The sequence below is a fragment of the Phoenix dactylifera genome, unplaced genomic scaffold (assembly GCF_009389715.1).
Source record: "Phoenix dactylifera cultivar Barhee BC4 unplaced genomic scaffold, palm_55x_up_171113_PBpolish2nd_filt_p 001033F, whole genome shotgun sequence".
Classification (NCBI taxonomy): domain Eukaryota; kingdom Viridiplantae; phylum Streptophyta; class Magnoliopsida; order Arecales; family Arecaceae; genus Phoenix; species Phoenix dactylifera.
The window spans coordinates 8,373-29,245 of record NW_024068386.1 but is presented as its reverse complement, the minus strand read 5'-3'; the positions used below and the strand labels follow the sequence as shown (position 1 = coordinate 29,245).

General features: G+C 45.2%; 2 protein-coding genes and 1 long non-coding RNA gene across 7 annotated transcripts in view; 2 read left to right on the top strand and 1 right to left on the bottom strand.

Moving 5' to 3' along the window:
• LOC103700522 (65-kDa microtubule-associated protein 3-like) overlaps window positions 1-18,932 on the bottom strand; it is a 43,594-nt gene extending 24,662 nt beyond the window's left edge. Inside the window, exons 1-5 of one of the 3 annotated variants that reach the window (XM_039121292.1) lie at window positions 18,162-18,932; window positions 18,009-18,080; window positions 17,588-17,874; window positions 17,468-17,510; window positions 15,197-16,729 (exon numbers count right to left, since the gene is read on the bottom strand). In XM_039121292.1, coding sequence (XP_038977220.1) covers window positions 16,637-16,729; window positions 17,468-17,510; window positions 17,588-17,874; window positions 18,009-18,080; window positions 18,162-18,173 — 507 coding nt within the window. In that variant the 5' untranslated portion in view covers window positions 18,174-18,932 and the 3' untranslated portion in view covers window positions 15,197-16,636. Of the gene's footprint in view, window positions 1-15,196; window positions 16,730-17,467; window positions 17,511-17,587; window positions 17,875-18,008; window positions 18,081-18,161 lie in introns of those variants that run through there. The other 2 variants (XM_039121294.1, XM_039121293.1) reach the window with 2 other exon arrangements.
• On the top strand, window positions 856-6,647 carry LOC120107821. Its single transcript, XR_005509445.1, has 2 exons — window positions 856-1,099; window positions 1,196-6,647. It is a non-coding gene; the product is annotated as an uncharacterized LOC120107821 (long non-coding RNA).
• On the top strand, window positions 8,089-15,263 carry LOC120107820. 3 transcript variants are annotated; one of them, XM_039121289.1, is made up of 3 exons: window positions 8,089-8,448; window positions 8,546-10,947; window positions 11,044-11,981. In XM_039121289.1, exons 2-3 carry the CDS (start codon window positions 9,927-9,929, stop codon window positions 11,133-11,135), a joined length of 1,113 nt encoding a protein of 370 aa, XP_038977217.1. In that variant the 5' UTR covers window positions 8,089-8,448; window positions 8,546-9,926; the 3' UTR covers window positions 11,136-11,981. The 3 variants fall into 3 exon arrangements, with proteins under 3 accessions (XP_038977217.1, XP_038977216.1, XP_038977218.1); XM_039121288.1 differs by having other exon boundaries at window positions 8,546-11,981; XM_039121290.1 differs by lacking the exons at window positions 8,089-8,448; window positions 11,044-11,981 and adding an exon at window positions 12,980-15,263 and having other exon boundaries at window positions 9,144-10,475.
• Window positions 18,933-20,873: the final 1,941 nt, after the last annotated feature.

The following is a 20,873-nucleotide window of genomic DNA, read 5'->3' as shown; positions in this document are numbered from 1 at the left end:
TCGGTAGAGCCAAATTTGTCATTTTCTTTGTTGTTCAATTTAAAGCCCTTCTTGGGTCCTAAATCTTAGATACAGAAACCAGCTTTGTAGCAAACCAGAGTCCTTCTAGCCTAAATGGCTTCTCCCCTCTGTTTCAAGGAGAAAAGAAAGGAGAAAAGAAAGGAGAAGCGAGCCCAACCAGGCCCGGCCCAAGCCCAGTAGCCAACCGGGCCGAGCCCAGGCACCCAGGGCACCGCAGGCTCAGCCGCGGTTGCCCTAGGGTACCCCGACGCGGCCGCAGGGCCGTCAGGCCCTGGCCGAGTCCCACCTCCCTCCGGTGAGGAGGTGGTGGCGCCACCACAGAGGGAGGAGGTGAAAAAGAGAATAAAAGAAAATAAAGAAAGAAAAAGAGGGGGAAAAAAAGAGAGGATCGTACCTGGGTCTCTCGCGCCTCCTTCTCGGTCAAGGTGGTTCTCCTCCTCCGCCATGGCCGGATCGGGGTAAGGGAGGTCCCCGGAGACAAACTCACTCCGGCATCACTTCGGAGGAAGTTTAGCCCCTCCCTCTCCCACTGCTCCCACCCTGGAGAAGGGCACCCCTCGGCCGCAGTCGCCGGAGCGGCTGCAGGCCGAGGAAGCGTCGGCCTCCTCAGGGGAGCTCCCAAGGGCTCGGCCCCACCTCGGGGACCCCGTTCGACTCCTCCGGCACCACTTCGGAGGAGGTCCAGGGCCTTCCCTTCTGCCGCTCCGAGGTAGGAGCATCTCCCGGAGGAGGCTCACCCCACGGTGGCACGGCGAGAGGGAGAAGAGGAAGGGGGAGAAGCAAAGAGAGAGGAAGGATGGGAGAAGGGCTCGGCCGGAGGTGAAAGAAGAAGAAAGAAAGGGGCTAGGGCTTCCGAGGGAGACGGAGGGGGGGAGAGAGAGAGGAGAATGGAGACGAAGAGGCGAGAAATCACTTGTACTACTAAAAAATGGAAAGTTTACGGACAATCCACTGTTGCCTCTTCCTAAGAAGGCCAAGAAGATCCTTGTAGCTGGGAGCCATGCCGACAACTTGGGCTGTCAGTGTGGAGGATGGACTATCACTTGGCAAGGACGCAGTGGGAACAATCTAACAATTGGTAAACATTCTAAACACCTTAGATTGACTTTGTTTCTTATTTCAGACATAGCAGAGCATGGTAATGTTTTGAACTTCGAGCGATCCTTTGCAACAGGAACCACAATCCTTGATGCCATCAAGGCCATTGTTGACACCACCACCAAGGTTGTCTACTCTGGAAAATTATCGAAGTGGAATCTAGATTAAGCTACAAGACCTAACAAGTGTTCACGTATGAGAAGAAAAACACAAGCAACAGTGCACTTTTCTATTTTTCCTTTTTTTATTGAGGTTAACAAGAAATGTTACTAACATCTCTTTTCTTCGTTAGAATCATAAAGCATAAATTCGACTGTCTAACAAATGTTTGTCCTTTACATAATCAAACAAATAGATCTGATTTTTCTTTTCCCCCTTTAATGGTAAAACACCAAAAATACTGTGTTCAACAAGAATGTCAAATATAGGAGATAGTAGATATGATACTACCATAAAGTTTTCCTCATAATAAAAAAAGAAAGATAGTACCATAAACTAGAAAGCATGAAAAAAATAATTAGCTGTCACTTCAAATACTTACTAGAAGCCCTAATTGTGAGAGAAACTTGAATACGAAGAGCATTTTAAGCCCTTTCAATCTAATTATTTCAACACAAATTTCTTATCTTATTTCAGACTATAAACATGCAGCGAAGGGGAAAAATATATAAGACCGCCTGTTGCTTTCGCATTCAAATGAAAAATAAAAATGTAAGGACTCGCAGGCCTGAATGAGGTGAAGGTTAGTAGGGTCTTCTCGTGGGTTGCTCAAAAAACAAAAAGAAAAAAGAAAAAAACTAAGGTGGTTCATAGGAGGAGGCTTGCAGGTTTACTTTCCATGTCAATTGCCCAGTGATTTGTCATTTAACTATAACTAGTCTATGCACAAGGTTGACACAGTGGCAGTTCACTTAATATCCTGCATGCACACATATGGCAGCAGATATCAGGAGGTATTCCCATAGACTGTAGGAGTGACATCATTGTTGATTTCTGAACCAATTCGGCCAAAGATTGAAAAGTCAGCTATATCTTTTTATATGATTCGTGAGTGCCATTAATTATTGAAAACTATTCACAAATCACAATCAGCACAACATTCTAGAATGGGGCTGTCTCGTAAAAATATCAGCTCAATGTGCTACAGATGGCCCTGTCCAGATTGGGTTGAAAAGTTTTTGTTCACATGAAACAGACATCCTTCTAACATTCTAGTTTTCTCTAACTGTTCCACTATCATATCTAAATATTATGGCGTTATAAATGTGAAAGATCTTAACATGAGCATTTCTTATTCGTCAGTGTCAAAGTTCCTCATAGTTGTATGGCCTCATCTAGCATATATCGGTAGAGCCAAATTTGTCATTTTCTTTGTTGTTCAATTTAAAGCCCTTCTTGGGTCCTAAATCTTAGATACAGAAACCAGCTTTGTAGCAAACCAGAGTCCTTTTAGCCTAAATGGCTTCTCCCCTCTGTTTCAATGGTGAAACATAGGGAGAAAAGAACGGAGAATGCGAGCCCAACCAGGCCCGGCCCAAGCCCAGTGGCCAATCCGGGCCGAGCCCAGGCACCCAGGGCACTGCAGGCTCAGCCGCGGTTGCCCTAGGGTACCCCGACGCGGCCGCAGGGCCGTCAGGCCCTGGCCGAGTCCCACCTCCCTCCGGTGAGGAGGTGGTGGCGCCACCACAGAGGGAGGAGGTGAAAAAGAGAATAAAAGAAAATAAAGAAAGAAAAAGAGGGGGGAAAAAGAGAGGATCGTACCTGGGTCTCTCGCGCCTCCTTCTCGGTCACGGTGGTTCTCCTCCTCCGCCGTGGCCGGATCGGGGTAAGGGAGGTCCCCGGAGACAAACTCACTCCGGCATCACTTCGGAGGAAGTTTAGCCCCTCCCTCTCCCACTGCTCCCACCCTGGAGAAGGGCACCCCTCGGCCGCAGTCGCCGGAGCGGCTGCAGGCCGAGGAAGCGTCGGCCTCCTCAGGGGAGCTCCCAAGGGCTCGGCCCCACCTCGGGGACCCCGTTCGACTCCTCCGGCACCACTTCGGAGGAGGTCCAGGGCCTTCCCTTCTGCCGCTCCGAGGTAGGAGCATCTCCCGGAGGAGGCTCACCCCACGGTGGCACGGCGAGAGGGAGAAGAGGAAGGGGGAGAAGCAAAGAGAGAGGAAGGATGGGAGAAGGGCTCGGCCGGAGGTGAAAGAAGAAGAAAGAAAGGGGCTAGGGCTTCCGAGGGAGACGGAGGGGGGGAGAGAGAGAGGAGAATGGAGACGAAGAGGCGAGAAATCACTTGTACTACTAAAAAATGGAAAGTTTACGGACAATCCACTGTTGCCACTTCCTAAGAAGGCCAAGAAGATCCTTGTAGCTGGGAGCCATGCCGACAACTTAGGCTGTCAGTGTGGAGGATGGACTATCACTTGGCAAGGATGCAGTGGGAACAATCTAACAATTGGTAAACATTCTAAACACCTTAGATTGACTTTGTTTCTTATTTCAGACATAGCAGAGCATGGTAATGTTTTGAACTTCGAGCGATCCTTTGCAACAGGAACCACAATCCTTGATGCCATCAAGGCCATTGTTGACACCACCACCAAGGTTGTCTACTCTGGAAAATTATCGAAGTGGAATCTAGATTAAGCTACAAGACCTAACAAGTGTTCACGTATGAGAAGAAAAACACAAGCAACAGTGCACTTTTCTATTTTTCCTTTTTTTATTGAGGTTAACAAGAAATGTTACTAACATCTCTTTTCTTCGTTAGAATCATAAAGCATAAATTCGACTGTCTAACAAATGTTTGTCCTTTACATAATCAAACAAATAGATCTGATTTTTCTTTTCCCCCTTTAATGGTAAAACACCAAAAATACTGTGTTCAACAAGAATGTCAAATATAGGAGATAGTAGATATGATACTACCATAAAGTTTTCCTCATAATAAAAAAAGAAAGATAGTACCATAAACTAGAAAGCATGAAAAAAATAATTAGCTGTCACTTCAAATACTTACTAGAAGCCCTAATTGTGAGAGAAACTTGAATACGAAGAGCATTTTAAGCCCTTTCAATCTAATTATTTCAACACAAATTTCTTATCTTATTTCAGACTATAAACATGCAGCGAAGGGGAAAAATATATAAGACCGCCTGTTGCTTTCGCATTCAAATGAAAAATAAAAATGTAAGGACTCGCAGGCCTGAATGAGGTGAAGGTTAGTAGGGTCTTCTCGTGGGTTGCTCGAAAAAACAAAAAGAAAAAAGAAAAAAAACTAAGGTGGTTCATAGGAGGAGGCTTGCAGGTTTACTTTCCATGTCAATTGCCCAGTGATTTGTCATTTAACTATAACTAGTCTATGCACAAGGTTGACACAGTGGCAGTTCACTTAATATCCTGCATGCACACATATGGCAGCAGATATCAGGAGGTATTCCCATAGACTGTAGGAGTGACATTATTGTTGATTTCTGAACCAATTCGGCCAAAGATTGAAAAGTCAGCTATATCTTTTTATATGATTCGTGAGTGCCATTAATTATTGAAAACTATTCACAAATCACAATCAGCACAACATTCTAGAATGGGGCTGTCTCGTAAAAATATCAGCTCAATGTGCTACAGATGGCCCTGTCCAGATTGGGTTGAAAAGTTTTTGTTCACATGAAACAGACATCCTTCTAACATTCTAGTTTTCTCTAACTGTTCCACTATCATATCTAAATATTATGGCGTTATAAATGTGAAAGATCTTAACATGAGCATTTCTTATTCGTCAGTGTCAAAGTTCCTCATAGTTGTATGGCCTCATCTAGCATATATCGGTAGAGCCAAATTTGTCATTTTCTTTGTTGTTCAATTTAAAGCCCTTCTTGGGTCCTAAATCTTAGATACAGAAACCAGCTTTGTAGCAAACCAGAGTCCTTTTAGCCTAAATGGCTTCTCCCCTCTGTTTCAATGGTGAAACATAGGGAGAAAAGAACGGAGAATGCGAGCCCAACCAGGCCCGGCCCAAGCCCAGTGGCCAATCCGGGCCGAGCCCAGGCACCCAGGGCACTGCAGGCTCAGCCGCGGTTGCCCTAGGGTACCCCGACGCGGCCGCAGGGCCGTCAGGCCCTGGCCGAGTCCCACCTCCCTCCGGTGAGGAGGTGGTGGCGCCACCACAGAGGGAGGAGGTGAAAAAGAGAATAAAAGAAAATAAAGAAAGAAAAAGAGGGGGGAAAAAGAGAGGATCGTACCTGGGTCTCTCGCGCCTCCTTCTCGGTCACGGTGGTTCTCCTCCTCCGCCGTGGCCGGATCGGGGTAAGGGAGGTCCCCGGAGACAAACTCACTCCGGCATCACTTCGGAGGAAGTTTAGCCCCTCCCTCTCCCACTGCTCCCACCCTGGAGAAGGGCACCCCTCGGCCGCAGTCGCCGGAGCGGCTGCAGGCCGAGGAAGCGTCGGCCTCCTCAGGGGAGCTCCCAAGGGCTCGGCCCCACCTCGGGGACCCCGTTCGACTCCTCCGGCACCACTTCGGAGGAGGTCCAGGGCCTTCCCTTCTGCCGCTCCGAGGTAGGAGCATCTCCCGGAGGAGGCTCACCCCACGGTGGCACGGCGAGAGGGAGAAGAGGAAGGGGGAGAAGCAAAGAGAGAGGAAGGATGGGAGAAGGGCTCGGCCGGAGGTGAAAGAAGAAGAAAGAAAGGGGCTAGGGCTTCCGAGGGAGACGGAGGGGGGGAGAGAGAGAGGAGAATGGAGACGAAGAGGCGAGAAATCACTTGTACTACTAAAAAATGGAAAGTTTACGGACAATCCACTGTTGCCTCTTCCTAAGAAGGCCAAGAAGATCCTTGTAGCTGGGAGCCATGCCGACAACTTAGGCTGTCAGTGTGGAGGATGGACTATCACTTGGCAAGGATGCAGTGGGAACAATCAAACAATTGGTAAACATTCTAAAACACCTTAGATTGACTTTGTTTCTTATTTCAGACATAGCAGAGCATGGTAATGTTTTGAACTTCGAGCGATCCTTTGCAACAGGAACCACAATCCTTGATGCCATCAAGGCCATTGTTGACACCACCACCAAGGTTGTCTACTCTGGAAAATTATCGAAGTGGAATCTAGATTCAGCTACAAGACCTAACAAGTGTTCACGTATGAGAAGAAAAACACAAGCAACAGTGCACTTTTCTATTTTTCCTTTTTTTATTGAGGTTAACAAGAAATGTTACTAACATCTCTTTTCTTCGTTAGAATCATAGAGCATAAATTCGACTGTCTAACAAATGTTTGTCCTTTACATAATCAAACAAATAGATCTGATTTTTCTTTTCCCCCTTTAATGGTAAAACACCAAAAATACTGTGTTCAACAAGAATGTCATATATAGGAGATAGTAGATATGATACTACCATAAAGTTTTCCTCATAATAAAAAAAGAAAGATAGTGCCATAAACTAGAAAGCATGAAAAAAATAATTAGCTGTCACTTCAAATACTTACTAGAAGCCCTAATTGTGAGAGAAACTTGAATACGAAGAGCATTTTAAGCCCTTTCAATCTAATTATTGCAACACAAATTTCTTATCTTATTTCAGAATATAAACATGCAGCGAGGGGAAAAATATATAAGACCGCCTGTTGCTTTCGCATTCAAATGAAAAATAAAAATGTAAGGACTCGCAGGCCTGAATGAGGTGAAGGTTAGTAGGGTCTTCTCGTGGGTTGGCTCAAAAACAAAAGGAAAAAAGAAAAAAACTAAGGTGGTTCATAGGAGGAGGCTTGCAGGTTTACTTTCCATGTCAATTGCCCAGTGATTTGTCATTTAACTATAACTAGTCTATGCACAAGGTTGACACAGTGGCAGTTCACTTAATATCCTGCATGCACACATATCGGCAGCAGATATCAGGAGGTATTCCCATAGACTGTAGGAGTGACATCATTGTTGATTTCTGAACCAATTCGGCCAAAGATTGAAAAGTCAGCTATATCTTTTTATATGATTCGTGAGTGCCATTAATTATTGGAAACTATTCACAAATCACAATCAGCTACAGATGGCCCTGTCCAGATTGGGTTGAAAAGTTTTTGTTCACATGAAACAGACATCCTTCTAACATTCTAGTTTTCTCTAACTGTTCCACTATCATATCTAAATATTATGGCGTTATAAATGTGAAAGATCTTAACATGAGCATTTCTTATTCGTCAGTGTCAAAGTTCCTCATAGTTGTATGGCCTCATCTAGCATATATCGGTAGAGCCAAATTTGTCATTTTCTTTGTTGTTCAATTTAAAGCCCTTCTTGGGTCCTAAATCTTAGATACAGAAACCAGCTTTGTAGCAAACCAGAGTCCTTTTAGCCTAAATGGCTTCTCCCCTCTGTTTCAATGGTGAAACATAGGGAGAAAAGAAAGGAGAAGCCGAGCCCAACCAGGCCCGGCCCAAGCCCAGTGGCCAATCCGGGCCGAGCCCAGGCACCCAGGGCACCGCAGGCTCAGCCGCGGTTGCCCTAGGGTACCCCGACGCGGCCGCAGGGCCGTCAGGCCCTGGCCGAGTCCCACCTCCCTCCGGTGAGGAGGTGGTGGCGCCACCACAGAGGGAGGAGGTGAAAAAGAGAATAAAAGAAAATAAAGAAAGAAAAAGAGGGGGAAAAAAGAGAGGATCGTACCTAGGTCTCTCGCGCCTCCTTCTCGGTCAAGGTGGTTCTCCTCCTCCGCCGTGGCCGGATCGGGGTAAGGGAGGTCCCGGAGACAAACTCACTCCGGCATCACTTCGGAGGAAGTTTAGCCCCTCCCTCTCCCACTGCTCCCACCCTGGAGAAGGGCACCCCTCGGCCGCAGTCGCCGGAGCGGCTGCAGGCCGAGGAAGCGTCGGCCTCCTCAGGGGAGCTCCCAAGGGCTCGGCCCCACCTCGGGGACCCCGTTCGACTCCTCCGGCACCACTTCGGAGGAGGTCCAGGGCCTTCCCTTCTGCCGCTCCGAGGTAGGGAGCATCTCCCGGAGGAGGCTCACCCCACGGTGGCACGGCGAGAGGGAGAAGAGGAAGGGGGAGAAGCAAAGAGAGAGGAAGGATGGGAGAAGGGCTCGGCCGGAGGTGAAAGAAGAAGAAAGAAAGGGGCTAGGGCTTCCGAGGGAGACGGAGGGGGGGAGAGAGAGAGGAGAATGGAGACGAAGAGGCGAGAAATCACTTGTACTACTAAAAAATGGAAAGTTTACGGACAATCCACTGTTGCCTCTTCCTAAGAAGGCCAAGAAGATCCTTGTAGCTGGGAGCCATGCCGACAACTTGGGCTGTCAGTGTGGAGGATGGACTATCACTTGGCAAGGACGCAGTGGGAACAATCTAACAATTGGTAAACATTCTAAACACCTTAGATTGACTTTGTTTCTTATTTTCAGACATAGCAGAGCATGGTAATGTTTTGAACTTCGAGCGATCCTTTGCAACAGGAACCACAATCCTTGATAACATCAAGGCCAATGTTGATACCACCACCAAGGTTGTCTACTCTGGAAAATTATCGAAGTGGAATCTAGATTAAGCTACAAGACCTAACAAGTGTTCACGTATGAGAAGAAAAACACAAGAAACAATGCACTTTTCTATTTTTCCTTTTTTTATTGAGGTTAACAAGAAATGTTACTAACATCTCTTTTCTTTGTTAGAATCATAAAGCATAAATTCGACTGTCTAACAAATATTTGTCCTTTACATAATCAAACAAATAGATCTGATTTTTCTTTTCCCCCTTTAATGGTAAAACACCAAAAATACTGTGTTCAACAAGAATGTCAAATATAGGAGATAGTAGATATGATACTACCATAAAGTTTTCCTCATAATAAAAAAGAAAGATAGTACCATAAACTAGAAAGCATGAAAAAAATAATTAGCTGTCACTTCAAATACTTACTAGAAGCCCTAATTGTGAGAGAAACTTGAATACGAAGAGCATTTTAAGCCCTTTCAATCTAATTATTTCAACACAAATTTCTTATCTTATTTCAGACTATAAACATGCAGCGAAGGGGAAAAATATATAAGACCGCCTGTTGCTTTCGCATTCAAATGAAAAATAAAAATGTAAGGACTCGCAGGCCTGAATGAGGTGAAGGTTAGTAGGGTCTTCTCGTGGGTTGCTCAAAAAACAAAAAGAAAAAAGAAAAAAACTAAGGTGGTTCATAGGAGGAGGCTTGCAGGTTTACTTTCCATGTCAATTGCCCAGTGATTTGTCATTTAACTATAACTAGTCTATGCACAAGGTTGACACAGTGGCAGTTCACTTAATATCCTGCATGCACACATATGGCAGCAGATATCAGGAGGTATTCCCATAGACTGTAGGAGTGACATCATTGTTGATTTCTGAACCAATTCGGCCAAAGATTGAAAAGTCAGCTATATCTTTTTATATGATTCGTGAGTGCCATTAATTATTGGAAACTATTCACAAATCACAATCAGCACAACATTCTAGAATGGGGCTGTCTCGTAAAAATATCAGCTCAATGTGCTACAGATGGCCCTGTCCAGATTGGGTTGAAAAGTTTTTGTTCACATGAAACAGACATCCTTCTAACATTCTAGTTTTCTCTAACTGTTCCACTATCATATCTAAATATTATGGCGTCATAAATGCAAAAGATCTTAACATTAGCATTTCTTATTCGTCAGTGTCCAAAGTTCCTCATAGTTGTATGGCCTCATCTAGCATATATCGGTAGAGCCAAATTTGTCATTTTCTTTGTTGTTCAATTTAAAGCCCTTCTTGGGTCCTAAATCTTAGATACATATACCAGCTTGTAGCAAACCAGTGTCCTTTTAGCCTAAATGGCTTCTCCCCTCTGTTTCAATGGTGAAACAGAGGGAGAAAAGAAAGGAGATGCCGAGCCCAACCAGGCCCATCCCAGGCCCAGTGGCCAATCCGGGCCGAGCCCAGACCGAGCCCATCTGGGCTCGGCCTGCAGGCACCCAGGGCACCGCAGGCTCAGCCGCAGTCGCCCTAGGGTACCCCGACGCGGCCGCAGGGCCGTCAGGCCCTGGCAGAGTCCACCTCCCTCCGGGGAGGAGGTGGTGGCGCCACCCACAGAGAGAGAAGTTGAAAAAAAAATAAAGAAAGAAAAAGAGGGGGAAAAAAAGGGAGGATCGTACCTGGGTCTCTCGCGCCTCCTCTCGGTCACGGTGGTTCTCCTCCTCCGCCATGGCCGGATCGAGGTAAGGGAGGTCCCCGGAGACAAACTCACTCCGGCATCACTTCGGAGGAAGTTTAGCCCCTCCCTCTCCCACTGCTCCCACCCTGGAGAAGGGCACCCCTCGGCCGCAGTCGCCGGAGCGGCTGCAGGCCGAGGAAGCGTCGGCCTCCTCAGGGGAGCTCCCAGGGTCGTCGGCCTCCTCAGGGGAGCTCGACCCACCTCGAGGACCCCGTTCGACTCGTCCGGCACCACTTCGGAGGAGGTCCAGGGCCTTCCCTTCTGCCGCTCCGAGGTGGGAGCATCTCCCGGAGGAGGCTCACCCCACGGTGGCACGGCGAGAGGGAGAAGAGGAAGGGGGGAAGCAAAGAGAGAGGAAGGATGGGAGAAGGGCTCGGCCGGAGGTAAAAGAAGAAGAAAGAAAGGGGATAGGGCTCCCGGTGGAGACGGAGGGGGGAGAGAGAGAGGAGAATGGAGACGAAGAGGCGAGAAATCACTTGTACTACTAAAAAATGGAAAGTTTACGGACAATCCACTGTTGCCTCTTCCTAAGAAGGCCAAGAAGATCCTTGTAGCTGGGAGCCATGCCGACAACTTAGGCTGTCAGTGTGGAGGATGGACTATCACTTGGCAAGGACGCAGTGGGAACAATCTAACAATTGGTAAACATTCTAAACACCTTAGATTGACTTTGTTTCTTATTTCAGACATAGCAGAGCATGGTAATGTTTTGAACTTCGAGCGATCCTTTGCAACAGGAACCACAATCCTTGATGCCATCAAGGCCATTGTTGACACCACCACCAAGGTTGTCTACTCTGGAAAATTATCGAAGTGGAATCTAGATTAAGCTACAAGACCTAACAAGTGTTCACGTATGAGAAGGAAAACACAAGCAACAGTGCACTTTTCTATTTTTTTCTTTTTTTATTGAGGTCAACAAGAAATGTTACTAACAACTCTTTTCTTCGTTAGAATCGTAAAGTATAAATTCGACTATCTAACAAATGTTTGTCCTTTACATAATCAAACAAATAGATCTGATTTTTCTTTTCCCCCTTTAATGGTAAAACACCAAAAATACTGTGTTCAACAAGAATGTCAAATATAGGAGATAGTAGATATGATACTACCATAAAGTTTTCCTCATAATAAAAAAAGAAAGATAGTACCATAAACTAGAAAGCATGAAAAAAATAATTAGCTGTCACTTCAAATACTTACTAGAAGCCCTAATTGTGAGAGAAACTTGAATACGAAGAGCATTTTAAGCCCTTTCAATCTAATTATTTCAACACAAATTTCTTATCTTATTTCAGACTATAAACATGCAGCGAAGGGAAAAATATATAAGACCGCCTGTTGCTTTCGCATTCAAATGAAAAATAAAAATGTAAGGACTCGCAGGCCTGAATGAGGTGAAGGTTAGTAGGGTCTTCTCGTGGGTTGCTCAAAAAACAAAAAGAAAAAAGAAAAAAACTAAGGTGGTTCATAGGAGGAGGCTTGCAGGTTTACTTTCCATGTCAATTGCCCAGTGATTTGTCATTTAACTATAACTAGTCTATGCACAAGGTTGACACAGTGGCAGTTCACTTAATATCCTGCATGCACACATATGGCAGCAGATATCAGGAGGTATTCCCATAGACTGTAGGAGTGACATCATTGTTGATTTCTGAACCAATTCGGCCAAAGATTGAAAAGTCAGCTATATCTTTTTATATGATTCGTGAGTGCCATTAATTATTGGAAACTATTCACAAATCACAATCAGCACAACATTCTAGAATGGGGCTGTCTCGTAAAAATATCAGCTCAATGTGCTACAGATGGCCCTGTCCAGATTGGGTTGAAAAGTTTTTGTTCTCATTAAACAGACATCCTTCTAACATTCTAGTTTTCTCTAACTATTCCACTATCATATCTAAATATTATGGCGTTATAAATGCGAAAGATCTTAACATTAGCATTTCTTATTCGTCAGTGTCAAAGTTCCTCATAATTGTATGGCCTCATCTAGCATATATCGGTAGAGCCAAATTTGTCATTTCCTTTGTTGTTCAATTTAAAGCCCTTCTTGGGTCCTAAATCTTAGAATCTTAGATACAGAAACCAGCTTTGTAGCAAACCAGTGTCCTTTTAGCCCAAATGGCTTCTCCCCTCTGTTTCAATGGCAAAACAGAGGGAGAAAAGAAAGGAGAAGCCAAGCCCAACCAGGCCCGGCCCAGGCCTAGTGGCCAATCCGGGCCGAGCCCATCTGGGCTCGGCCTGCGGGCACCCAGGGCACCGTAGGCTCAGCCGCAGTTGCCCTAGGGTACCCCGACGCGACCGCAGGGCCGTCAGGCCCTGGCCGAGTCCCACCTCCCTCCGGTGAGGAGGTGGTGGCACCACCACAGAGGGGAGGCGAAAAAGAAAATAAAAGAAAATAAAGAAAGAAAAAGAGGGGGGGAAGGGAGGATCGTACCTGGGTCTCTCGCGCCTCCTTCTCGGTCACGGTGGTTCTCCTCCTCCGCCGTGGCCGGATCGGGGTAAGGGAGGTCCCAGAGACTAAACTCACTCCGGCATCACTTCGGAGGAAGTTTAGCCCCTCCCTCTCCCACTTGCTCCCACCCTGGAGAAGGGCACCCCTCGGCCGCAGTCGCCGGAGCGGCTGCAGGCCGAGGAAGCGTCGGCCTCCTCAGGGGAGCTCCCAAGGGCTCGGCCCCACCTCGGGGACCCCGTTCGACTCCTCCGGCACCACTTCGGTGGAGGTCCAGGGCCTTCCCTTCTGCCGCTCCGAGGTGGGAGCATCTCCCGGAGGAGGCTCACCCCACGGTGGCACGGCGAGAGGGAGAAGAGGAAGGGGGAGAAGCAAAGAGAGAGGAAGGATGGGAGAAGGTCTCGGCCGGAGGTGAAAGAAGAAGAAAGGGGCTAGGGCTTCCGGTGGAGACGGAGGGGGGGAGAGAGAGAGGAGAATGGAGACGAAGAGGCGAGAAAACACTTGTACTACTAAAAAATGGAAAGTCTACGGACAATCCACTGTTACCTCTTCCTAAGAAGGCCAAGAAGATCCTTGTAGCTGGGAGCCATGCCGACAACTTGGGCTGTCAGTGTGGAGGATGGACTATCACTTGGCAAGGACGCAATGGAAACAATCTAACAATTGGTAAACATTCTAAACACCTTAGATTGACTTTGTTTCTTATTTCTTTCAGACATTGCAGAGCATGGTAATGTTTTGAACTTCGAGCGATCCTTTGCAACAGGAACCACAATCCTTGATGCCATCAAGGCCATTGTTGACACCACCACCAAGGTTGTCTCCTCTGGAAAATTATCGAAGTGGAATCTAGATTAAGCTACAAGACCTAACAAGTGTTCACATATGAGAAGGAAAACACAAGCAACAGTGCACTTTTCTATTTTTCACTTTTTTATTGAGGTTAACAAGAAATGTTACTAACATCTCTTTTCTTCGTTAGTGCCATTAATTATTGGATTACTGTTAAAACTATTCACAAATCACAATCAGCACAACATTCCACAATGGGGTTGTCTCGTAAAAATATCAGCCCAATGTGCTATAGATGGCCCTGTCCAGATTGGGTTGAAAAGTTTTTGTTCACATGAAACAGACATCCCTCTAACATTCTAGTTTTCTCTAACTGTTCGACTATCATATCTAAATATTATGGCGTTATAAATGCGAAAGATCTTAACATTAGCATTTCTTATTCGTCAGTGTCTAAGTTCCTCATAGTTGTATGGCCTCATCTAGCATATATCGGTAGAGCCAAATTTGTCATTTTCTTTGTTGTTCAATTTAAAGCCCTTCTTGGGTCCTAAATTTTAGATACAGAAACCAGCTTTGCAGCAAACCAGTGTCCTTTTAGCCTAAATGGCTTCTCCCCTCTGCTTCAGTGGTGAAACAGAGGGAGAAAAGAAAGGAGAAGCCGAGCCCAACCAGGCCCAGTTGCCAATCCGGGCCGAGCCCATCTGGGCTCGGCTTGCGGGCACCCAGGGCACCGCAGGCTCAGCCGTGATTGCCCTAGGGTACCTCGACGCGACCGCAGGGCCGTGCGGCCCTGGCCGAGTCCCACCTCCCTCCAGTGAGAAGGTGGTGGCACCACCACAGAGGGAGGCGAAAAAGAAAATAAAAAAAAATAAATAAAGAAAAAGAGGGGGGAAAAAGGGAGGATTGTACCTGGATCTCTCGCGCCTCCTTCTCGGTCACGGTGGTTCTCCTCCTCCGCCGTGGTCGGATCGGGGTAAGGGAGGTCCCCGTAGACTAAAACTCACTCCGGCATCACTTCGGAGGAGGTTTAGCCCCTCCCTCTCCCACTGCTCCCACCCTGGAGAAGGGCACCCCTCGGCCGCAGTCGCCGGAGCGGCTACAGGCCGAGGAAGCATCGGCCTCCTCAGGGGAGCTCCCAGGGGCTCGGCCCCACCTCGGGGACCCCGTTCGACTCCTCCGGCACCACTTCGGAGGAGGTCCAGGGCCTTCCCTTCTGCCGCTCCGAGGTGGAAGCATCTCCCGGAGGAGGCTCACCCCACGGTGGCATGGCGAGAGGGAGAAGAGGAAGGGGGAAAGCAAAAAGAGAGGAAGGATGGGAGAAGGGCTCGGGCGGAGGTGAAAGAAGAAGAAAGAAAGGGGCTAGGGCTTCCGATGGAGACGGAGGGAGAGAGAGAGAGAGAGGAGAATGGAGACGAAGAGGCGAGAAATCACTTGTACTACTAAAAAATGGAATGTCTACGGACAATCCACTGTTGCCTCTTCCTACGAAGGCCAAGAAGATCCTTGTAGCTGGGAGCCATGCCGACAACTTGGGCTGTCAGTGTGGAGGATGGACTATCACTTGGCAAGGACGCAGTGGGAACAATCTAGCAATTGGTAAACATTCTAAACACCTTAGATTGACTTTGTTTCTTATTTTTCAGACATTGCAGAGCATGGTAATGTTTTGAACTTCGAGCGATCCTTTGCAACAGGAACCACAATCCTTGATGCCATCAAGGCCATTGTTGACACCACCACCAAGGTTGTCTACTCTGGAAAATTATCGAAGTGGAATCTAGATTAAGCTACAAGACCTAACAAGTGTTCACGTATGAGAAGGAAAACACAAGCAACAGTGCACTTTTCTATTTTTCCCTTTTTTATTGAGGTTAACAAGAAATGTTACTAACATCTCTTTTCTTCGTTAGAATCATAAAGTATAAATTCGACTGTCTAACAAATGTCTGTCCTTTACATAATCAAATAAATAGATCTGATTTTTCTTTTCCCCCTTTAATGGTAAAACACCAAAAATACTGTGTTCAACAAGAATGTCAAATATAGGAGATAGTAGATATGATACTACCATAAAGTTTTCCTCAGAATAAAAAAAGAAAGATAGTACCATAAAGCATGAAAAAAATAATTAGCTGTCACTTCAAATACTTACTAGAAGCCCTAATTGTGAGAGAAACTTGAATACGAAGAGCATTTTAAGCCCTTTCAATCTAATTATTTCAACACAAATTTCTTATCTTATTTCAGACCATAAACATGCAGCGAAGGGGAAAAATATATAAGATTGCCTGTTGCTTTCGCATTCAAACGAAAAATAAAAATGTACGGTCTCGCAGGCCTGAATGTGGTGAAGGTTAATAGGGTCTTCTCGTGGGTTGCTCAAAAAACAAAAAGAAAAAAGAAAAAAACTAAGGTGGTTCGTAGGAGGAGGCTTTGCAGGTTTACTTTCCATGTCAATTGCCCAGTGATTTGTCATTTAACTATAACTAGTCTATGCACAAGGTTGACACAGTGGCAGTTCACTTATTATCCTGCATGCACACATATGGCAGCAGATATCAGGAGGTATTACCATAGACTGTAGGAGTGACATCATTGTTGATTTCAGAACCAATACGGCCAAAGATTGAAAAGTCAATTATATCTTTTTATATGATTCGTGAGTGCCATTAATTATTGGATTACTGTTAAAACTATTCACAAATCACAATCAGCACAACATTCTAGAATGGGGCTGTCTCGTAAAAATATCAGCTCAATGTGCTATAGATGGCCCTGTCCAGATTGGGTTGAAAAGTTTTGTTCACATGAAACAGACATCCCTCTAACATTCTAGTTTTCTCTAACTGTTCCACTATCATATCTAAATATTATGGCGTTATAAATGCGAAAGATCTTAACATTAGCATTTCTTATTCTTCAGTGTCAAAGATCTTAGCATATATCGGTAGAGCCAAATTTGTCATTTTCTTTGTTGTTCAATTTAAAGCCCTTCTTGGGTCCTAAATCTTAGATACAAAAACCAGCTTTGTAGCAAACGAGTGTCCTTTTAGCCTAAATGGCTTCTCCCCTCTGCTTCAATGGTGAAACAGAGGGAGAAAAGAAAGGTGGCTTCTCCCCTCTGGAATCTTAGATTCTGCATTAGTAGCAATGGGTGGCACGCAAGTTTCCTGCATAAAATTCTTTCAGAAATTGCCAGCAGTTGAAGAAAAACTATGCATGTAGAAAAGTGCAATGCTCAATACATATTTGGAAACTTAACCACTAATTTGAAATAACAAAATAGTATCAAATATACGTCACTTTGTGTAGAAGTGTCGCCACATGTAGAATCACTTAAAGCATTCTTCTGGGGAAAAGAAAAATCAATGGGCATGCAATGTTAAACAAAATTTCCTCTCTAACAAGCTGGTTTTATCCATACCGCACTTAAAAAGCTGGTTTCACACAAAAAAAATATATATGGATTGACCACATCTAATGTATCCACATTCATAGCAGCATTTGATAAGACATCATCCTTCATTACAATTTTATAAATTATTCAATTAAAATATGGATCCTAAAATATAAGAGAACACATACTCTCCAAAAAAATATTTTTGAAATACATTCTCCCTGCAGCATTAAGGTTGTTCTAAGTCATGAATTCCAACTCAGTAAAGTTATGCCTCTATATAGTTTATTTGTCTCGATAATATAGATCAAAGGAATTTGTTGCACAAAATTTGTTTAAATCAAATTAAAAATAAGCATATAAATACTACTGCAACTTCAATTTTATTGTGGTAAGGTAATTCATTTAATGTGCAGAATTACCATGTCTAAATATCTGCAGATTTTCAAAAAAAAAAAAAGGCACACCTATTTTCCGTATAGCATGAAAGAGAATTAAGTGGGTTTATTACCTTGATAGATTTGGTGCTAGGACTTGTAGCATTGAACGGCTTCCTAAGAGCATGGCAAAACCAAAAGTTACTTCTGATGGATCATGTGAAAGGACAAATTAAATAACTCTAAACACATACCTTCCTTTTGTCAGAGATGTACTATTCTTTGTTTTCTTCTCAAATGAGCTAAATTGGGAGGGTCCAGGTTTCTTCATAGAATTGCTCAACGGTTGGGGCCTGTGTGTAGAAGGGTAGCCGAGCCAAGGTGTTGAGACACAACGAGAAGTCAATGTCCCAGTTACCATGTTCGCGTTGGAGCTCTGACCCAAAGGCTTCTTCCCTGTTACCTGCTGCATTGGGCTGGGCTTACTCCCAAATAGTACTTCGTGCTTGGCAGCAAACTGCTCCCGCAGTCTCTTTTGTTCCTACATAAAATGATGACCGAAGGAGTAAGCACAGATATTTCTTGGCACTAGCAGATAAAATACATAAAATACAAAATATAGAGCATCTAGCAGATAGACACTGGAAGCAAGAAAAACAGAAAATGAAAGCCCACCCATATTCGCCGCTTCTCCTCTCTCTGATGCCTGAGCACAGTATGTTCTTCCAAGGTCTCTAGCAATCTTACCTGAAATATCAAAAGGACAGGCTTTAAATAAATCATAAGCTGTCACTAATTTGGCATATGTTTCCGGAGATCAAATTCTACCTTGTCATACATGAACGGGATTCCTTTTTCCTTTTCCCAGGCTTTTATTTTTTGCAGAGAGGTTCTATATCAAGGCTACACAATGATAGGGTTAGTTTGTCAGAGAACTAACACTGCAGGAAAAGACAAGACAGAAAACAAACATATGAATTAAAAAACAAAAGATGTACAAATATTACAGCCCTCTTTGCTAGCATTTTGTGAAAATGGAATGGTCGAGTAGCAGCTCTCTTTGCCTAATTAATAGATAGTAGTAATAACCTTGAATCATGGCATGAACATTACTTCATTGAAGGCATTGCATCTGGAAGGCTTTTAAAACTGAAGTATGCAAACAAATTATTAGCTTTTAGAGATTCTATACAGTGACAAATCATCCCCTTGGCCTCTTTGTATATGCCATTAATGGATATGAAGCGTGTTGGGAGCCAAAGATAAGCTTGATGATACACTCTAAAAAAGTAAATTTGTTCTGTACTAGCTCACTAGAGATGATTGCTCCATGGATGTCCAAATAACCATGCATCATTCTACCCTATGGAGTTTCTCAGCTAGTTAAGGATGATGCCTGTGCCTTGGATATAGACTTTTTAAGACAAATGGAACAGCCATTCGCATACATTAATCTTCTTAAAAGAAAGTTCTAAAGAGAGACACATTGGGAAATCATATGCTATACCATATCTAGAAGGGCAAAAAATTAATAAATATCTATATGAGATGGAAATACCATTATAACAATACTGCATAATAAAAAGGAAAAAAAATAGACTACTACTATACGTGTGTGGACATATGTAAGTTCTAATATTAAACATAAACTCGAGTGTCCGTGAGGCATTATCTCATATGATTGTCTCCACACTCCTAACAGCACTCCCATCTCAAATTAACATAATCCCACTTAGTACATTTGTTACTTTTCGGAAAAGGTACAAGAGAGGTGAACCTATAAAAGTTGAGGGAATATGTATCGAACTAAAATAGTAAACTAGGATTGGAGGATGATCGTTATCCGCAGAACCTCGCACATGCATAGCATGTGCCAAACTCTAATGCATGGAAATATGTTCTAACAGCCTCATTTCCCCATTCTTGCTGCCATGCTGGCTTCTCTACCTTCTCCACCCCTATCTTCCTATTTGTAATTTTAATGGTCTATTGCCAATTTTCTACTCATTGATATCTATTATATCATTTCTTATTTTATAAATAATGATTGATTACAAACAATGTGGTGCCTGCCAAACCCCATGTCATATCCCAGCCCCCTCCATATCACAACTGCTATTTAGAACCTTGATTGTATTCTACTTATCCTTTATAACAAAAGATAAGTAGCTAATAACTTTTAAACCAATCAATCATTTTTTAAGATATTTTTCATTAATTTAATTTGCTATGGAAATTAAACTAAATTATGCTGGATTATGTAATACTACATTACCATGAATCACTTGAAGCTATCTATCTATGTGTAAAGCAAAAGGCTTTGGAGCCTGTTGCTGGAAATTGGACCCGGGGGCCGCCGTGAAGCCGGGAAAGGAGGAGCTCCGCTGCTGCAGGAGGCGGACGGCGGTGCGCCGGCTGGCTGCGTCCTCCGCCGCGGGGGGTGTGCAAGTCCTGCAAGGAAAACCGGTGGCCAGGCTCCCCGGCGCCGGCCCTCCGATGCCTAAGTCAGAGGGGGCAAGTATGTGGAGAGAGCGGGGGAGAGGAAGTGTATGGAGAAGACAGTATTTTATCAGATCAAGAAGACAAAGAGAATGATGTCATCAATTGTGTCTGTGCTTCCCGGAGGGTTCAGTCCCGGGGGTCTGTTTCCGTTTTTGTTGTCGTTTTTCCCCATTGGTTCTCCCAGGTTCCCTTTTATAGGAGGGGATTACGTTACCTGGGAGGTGACCGGGGGATTTGTCCCTGTCCGTAATAATTGGGCACGATTTGGCCCATTTATGGCGTAGTGGAGAACGGGGCCGAATCAGACCGGAACCAGGGAGTTGTCACGGTCGATCGGACCTGTTGGAGTGGTTGAACCGCCGGCCGTGGCGGGCCTGGGGTCTGTGGATGGTAAGTGCATTTATTACCGAATGAACCGGCGGTCAGATAGAGCCATGCGCTCTGATGGTTCAGTGATCCGGAGATCGTCTTGGGCCGTGTTCATTAAATGCCTGAGCGCATCGGAGACTTGAGGGAGTCTCATGCATTAATGGCAGGTCGTGCCGAATGCCTGCGGAGATCTTATGCCTTGATGGCTTGGAGATAGTGGCAGGTCGCAAGCCGTAGGAGTTGTCAAGTCCCTTGGACTTTAGGCGGAGGTTGAACATTTGGTTAAGGCATCGGCTCGGCAAGGGTGCCGAGCCGAGCTGGTCGCCCAATGGGGCGCCCTGTGGCGGGGCTGCTTTGAGTACTCCGGGTCGGCGCCCTTTAGGCGAGCACCTTCTAGCAGAGCGCCTCGGCGCTGTCTTTGGTCGGCACTTTCTAACCGAGCAGCTTATTTTGGTTGGGCACCTCTTGGCGCGCACTCTGGTCGGCGCCCTCTAGTCGGGCGCCTTCCTGGTCGGCATCCTTTGGCCAAGCAGCTCTCTGGTCGGCGCTCTTTGGCCAGGCGCCTTTCCGGTCGGCACTCTTTGGCCGAGCGCCTCCGTTATGGCATGACTTGGGGTTTTTCCCCCAACAGAGCCCAAATGCATATTTGGACTCAAAATCCTTCCACTT

What these genes read in the sequence shown, in the direction of transcription:
- LOC120107820 (XM_039121288.1), top strand. Translation starts at nt 9,927, where the DNA reads ATGGCTTCTCCCCTCTGTTTCAATGGTGAAACAGAGGGAGAAAAGAAA.